Source organism: Chinchilla lanigera, unplaced genomic scaffold, assembly GCF_000276665.1.
Source record: "Chinchilla lanigera isolate Chin_1 unplaced genomic scaffold, ChiLan1.0 scaffold00160, whole genome shotgun sequence".
Taxonomy (NCBI): Eukaryota; Metazoa; Chordata; class Mammalia; order Rodentia; family Chinchillidae; genus Chinchilla; species Chinchilla lanigera.
In genome coordinates, this window is record NW_004955561.1 from 1388192 (window position 1) to 1393727 (window position 5536).

General features: G+C 47.3%; 1 protein-coding gene across 2 annotated transcripts; it reads left to right on the top strand.

Annotated features, from left to right (window-relative positions):
* The first annotated feature begins 400 nt into the window (after positions 1-400).
* Positions 401-3916, top strand: Jagn1 (jagunal homolog 1). Of its 2 annotated transcripts, none has more exons than XM_005413051.2 (2): positions 401-1400; positions 2963-3916. In XM_005413051.2, the coding sequence occupies exons 1-2, from the start codon at positions 1312-1314 to the stop codon at positions 3423-3425; spliced, it is 552 nt and encodes a 183-aa protein (XP_005413108.1). In that variant the 5' UTR covers positions 401-1311; the 3' UTR covers positions 3426-3916. The 2 variants fall into 2 exon arrangements, with proteins under 2 accessions (XP_005413108.1, XP_013364546.1); XM_013509092.1 differs by lacking the exon at positions 401-1400 and adding an exon at positions 1419-1627.
* The last annotated feature ends 1620 nt before the right edge of the window (positions 3917-5536 follow it).

Here is a 5536-nt window from a genome sequence, read left to right on the forward strand (position 1 = left end):
CGGTTGAACCCAGGGCCTCCTGCACGCTAGGCAAGCTATCTGTTACATTCCCAGACCTGGCCCCAGTGTTCTTCATGAAAAAAATTCAGTCGAGACAGAAAAGCGTTGTGAAAGCAAAGGGAGGATGTATTACAAAATGAAACCATGCAAGGCGAAAGCAGCCCCTAAGGGAACAGGTGGCAGTTGCAACAAATACAAGTTTAAGCTTTACATAATTGTTCTTAGAATGTTCTGTCTTTTCGGGCCCATCCAGTCCTCTTTGGCGCTCTTTCAAATGTCAGCGAAGGGGCTGGGGATTTAGCTCAGTGGCAAAAGCACCTGCCTGGCAAGCGCAAGGTCGTGAGTTCAGTTCCTGGTACCGGAGAAAAACCAAAAAAAAAAAAAAAAAAAAAGTCAGTGAAATAAGGAAAAGCCCCTGATGGAGTGGTTTGTGCCAGGCCAGGCGAGCCCTTCCCAGGTGCGTGGCCAGGCTGCCAGGTGGGTACTGAGGAGAGTGGTGTTGCTGGGTGTGTTCGTTAGGTGAGGTCTGTCTCCTGCAGCGCCATCCTGCATCGTAAATCTACCTTGGCTTGTTTTGTTAGGAGTTTTACGTAAGTTCCCTCCATGACTCAAGGCCTGCTAGTGTTGGCAACCACCGTTCTACATTGCGTCCCTGCAGATAATGTAACATTTTACTTGGAAATCCCTTTTGTCTTTTAAGGCCTGGGCATTTTTGAAAAGTGCGGTCCAGCTATCTTTCAGTGTCTTTCCGTTTGGGTTTTCCCGTGGCTTCTCATGATTAGGTTCGAGTTAAGCGTTTTCGGCAGGAGTGTCCAGAAGCGAGGCATAGGGTGCCAGCGAGGCTCGCCGCGTGTGATGCCACCGTCGGGACTTGGTAAAGGCATGGCTACCACGCTTCCTCACTGTGAGATATGAAATGTCCCACCGGCAGAAACTGCCCACTGTACAGCTGTATGCTGGGGCAAAGTCGCAGAACGCTTACAGGCACGTTTCTCCGCCTGTGAACCGAGGACCGCCGCGCCTTTGATCAATACTGGAGTTTAAGAAAGGGAACGTATGCGCGCGAGGCCTTACGGATTAACTTCCTGCACGCTCCACCCGCAGAGGGGCGGATGAGAGGCGGAGAGGGCGAAGACGCATGCGCAGAGGGTTAACCACTGAGTCGGTGCTGGCCCTTGCGGATAGACCGGCCGGAAGTGCTCTTAGTGAGCGGGGCCGTTACGGAGCTGAGCGCTCGAGCTGTGTCAGTTGGGGGCCTGCGTGTGTTGTTGCTGCGGCCTGTTGGAGTGAGGGGCTTCAGGTTCAGGCACAATGGCGTCTCGGGCAGGCCCGCGAGCGGCCGGCACCGATGGCAGCGACTTTCAGCACCGGGAACGTGTCGCCATGCATTACCAGATGAGGTATGAAGCGAGGCGAGGAGCGCGGAGGCCTTCCCGGCCGGAGCCTGCAGGGCACGGGCGACCACGCCGGGCCGCCTCACGGTCCTGTCTCCGTCCCCCGGAGATCCCGTCGCCCCAACAGCTCCATCCCTCGTGGTCTCCGGAGTCACAGCAGTGCTATCCCCTGTGTGACACCGGAAACCTGTTTGGTCGAGCCTCCGTCTCCTCATCTGCAGGGGGAGAAACTGGTAAATAATTCAGGTAAAGGAGGTAGCACAAGGCTTAGGCCACAATAACAGAGGTAGCTATTAAGTTTGGGCTCTTTAGGGGAATATAGGCGGTAAAGTGTCCCTGACTAAAGTGAATTTTATAAACATTCTCACAGGGGTATTTCTACATTCGATAGATTCTTACTGAGCTTCTACCTATCCTGAGTCGTGTTAGGCACTGAGAATACAAAACTGAGGAGGAGCAACCTGGTCTTTATTTGCACGTTACACCTTCAATTAAAAAGTTTATTGAGGGGCAGGGGATGTACCTCAGCGGCCCAGCACCTGCCTGGCAAGCGCAAGGTCGTGAGTTCGATTCCCAGTCCCGGAAACCGCGCCCCCCCCCAAAAAAAAGTTTATTCAAACAAACAATACGACCAAAAGACAAAACTGGTCCCTGGCTTCATGAAACCTAAACTGTAGCGAGGACTAATTCTTTTTCTTCTTTTTCACATCCTTTATAATGAATATTTTAAAATAAAAAATTAAAGTAGTTTTTATTGTCTTTAAATACGTTTGAATTATCCGAGAATGTTCTCCACATCTTTCTCTCCAAGATTTGTACAGTGGCAAGCTCTGTGGACTCTCACTTCATTCTCAACCTGAAGCCCTTCCCCAGGGAGCCTCACAACCCAAGCAAGTGCTTTAGTTCCTACCCAGAGCAGAAACCTTGCCCTCTGGAGTCCCAGAAGGACCAAAGTACATTTAGGACCCTAAGAGAATCTGAAAAATAAAAAACTTTGTACCTCCTTTAGAGGAAAATCTACAGCTGAAGAAGTCCGAATAGCCAGAGCTGTTTTCCTTATTGCCAATACCTTCTCACCCCTCAGGCTGTACTCGTGCAATGCAAAGTCATCTTTCTGAACACAGCTGAGATAGTCTGCTGTTCTGTCAACTATTTCGTAGTCTTTGTAACTCCATGCCCCACTTACCCACCACTGCCATGCCCATGCCACATTCAGCCACTTAATTTCCTAGAACATAAATACTTGTGTTTTTTTTCTTGCATGCTATTACCTCTGCACAGAATGCTGAGCTCCAGCCATCTCTCAGAAAGAACCTCACTCACATATCTCATTTGGTCCTCTCTGACATTCCATCCATGCAGAATTTATTTCTCCCTCCTCTGATCCAGTATATCTTGGAAAGTTTTTTTCACTTAATTTTCAGTTATTTTTACCTTCTCAGGCCTATCCTCTGTCAGACACTCTTATCATTCAAGTTTGTATCCCTGTGTCAAATACAGTTACATGACATAGTTGGTGGTCAGGAAATTTCAATGAAAGGTGCTTCTTCCTCTGCTCTGCCCCACAGTGTGACCCTCAAGTATGAAATCAAGAAGCTGATCTACGTGCATCTGGTCATATGGTTGCTGCTGGTTGCCAAGATGATCGTGGGACACCTGAGGCTCTTGTCGCATGATCAGGTGGCCATGCCTTATCAGTGGGAGTACCCCTATCTGCTGAGCATTGTGCCATCTCTCTTGGGCCTTCTCTCCCTCCCCCGCAACAACATTAGCTACCTGGTGCTCTCCATGATCAGCATGGGGCTCTTTTCCATCGCCCCTCTCATTTATGGCAGCATGGAGATGTTCCCTGCTGCACAGCAACTCTACCGCCATGGCAAGGCCTACCGCTTCCTCTTTGGTTTCCCTGCTGTATTTGTCATGTACCTGGTGTTGGTACTGTCAGTCCAAGTGCATGCCTGGCAGTTGTACTACAGCAAGAAACTCCTAGACTCTTGGTTCACCAGCACACAAGAGAAGAAACATAAATGAAGCTTCCTCAATGAACTGCTCTGTGGGGTGAAGCCTGGGCCTCTGTTGAGCAGAATGAGAAGGGTAGAGGAACTGTTTTAAAATCTAGTATTTGGGCAGCTGCTGTGTTGGTACCTACTACAAACTGGGCCCTAGTTCTGGCCTAACATTCTGTTGTCATCTATTGAAGTGGCAAAATTAAATTTATTCCTGATGGGCTAGATCTGATTGACCAGTAGCTATGAAACAAGACTTCAGCTGGGTGAAGTTTTGAAGCCCTTCAGAATTTTTCCTTGTATCCTTGTTTCCTTTTATCCTTATCCATGCCTCCTGTTGGTCCATCTCCCCACTTCCATTCATCACCTCTTAGCTACCAAGACTACAAAGTTTACTTCCATTTGTAGGTCATGGGACAAGAAATACCTGGGAAGCTGCTCCCCTTGCAGGATGTGCTTTCTACTGCAAAACATTTTAATTAAAAATAATTTAAATAAAGTTAAGACTGCCCTGTCCACTCTGTGCCAAGGTGTTACTCTAGTGACTGGGGTTTACATCAGTGATTTTAGACTAGCGATGGGTAGAAGCTCCCTGAGAAACCTGGTAGTGGCTGTGAGAATTGGACTTGACATGGGGAATCTAAGTCATTATTGCTGCTCTGTAACAAATTGGCAAGAACTACCATAGGGTAGACATTTCATTTTCTCTACTTAAAAATGGTCCATTCTCATTTGTCTAGTTTGGGTTATGGAATGTTTTAGTTGGACGTTCATGTTTATCATTATGTGTCGAAAACTGTATAATAGTATCCAAAAGGATTTTATTTTGTTTTTGATTTTTTAGACAGGATCTCACTTTGTAGTTCAGGCTGGCCTTAAACTTACTATGTAGCCCAGGCTGGCCTCGAAAAAGCGATCTTCCTACTTCAGCCTTCTGAGTGCTGAGATTACAGGTATACATCACCATGCCTGGACTTTGTTGGTTTTGAGTTTCTTTGTTTGTTTGAAGATAGGGTCTCTCTGTGCAGTTCAGATTGACCTCGAACTCACGATGTAGCCCAGACTGGCCTCGCACTTGTGATCCTCCTGCTTCTAATAGATTTATTGAATGCAGTAACTCATTACTGTAGACCAAAACCAAGGTATTTCATAGAGGATAGACTAAACTGAAATGGGTAGAATTTGGAGAACAGGGAGAAGCAGATGGAAATACGTGGGTAATAGAGTTACCATGTGTACCTGGCACAGATTGATAATTTTCAAAGAATTGGGATGCAAATATTTACTAGTGATAAGAACACCTATAATTCCAGCACTGAGGAGGCTGAGGCAGGAGGATCATTGTGAGTTTGAGGCCAGCCTGGGCTGCATAGAGAATTCAAGGCCAGCCTAAACTTCATAATGAGACCCTGTCCAAAAAAAAAAAAAGTGCTGGGCACTGTGGTGTACATCTGTAACCCCAGTTATTCAGGCTGAGACGGGGAACATAAGTTTAAGGCCAGCTGAGGCAATTTAGACCATCTCCAAAAATGAAAGGCCAGGCGTGGTGGCTTACTCCTGTAATCTGTAAACCTAGCACTTGAGACTGAGGCGGGAGGATCTCTGAGTTTAAGGCCAGCCTACACTGCACAACAGGACCCTGTCTCAAAAAAGGGGGGGTTGCAGGTAGGGCACCTATGGGTTATAGTATTGGGATTAAAAAGTCTTTTGTCATTAGAATGGTATTTCCCATATTTCTTTTCTTTGGTACTGGGGATTGAACCCAGGGAGAGCTGAGGTACATCCCCTGTTAGGGCCCTGGCCTAGCACCACTGATCTACTCAGACAGAAAACACACACAGAACATATATTTTAGTTACAAGGGGCACCAGGATGGTCAAACCCCAATGACGGGCTAGGACCATGAGACACAGTGTTCTTGGCCCTTACAGGGGACACAGCTTGGGAGAAGGGTGCTGGTGGGCTGCAGGAAACGGTCTGGGTCAACTGCTAACTCGGTCAATGTTCAAGGACTGAGCAACAGTGCACTTTTGGAAAACCACACAGGAACAGATCTGCATTAACTAGTAATATGATTGCTGACTACTGAGCTAGGTGGAATTTGCATGAGTCCAATCCTCAGCTGCCATATTGTCT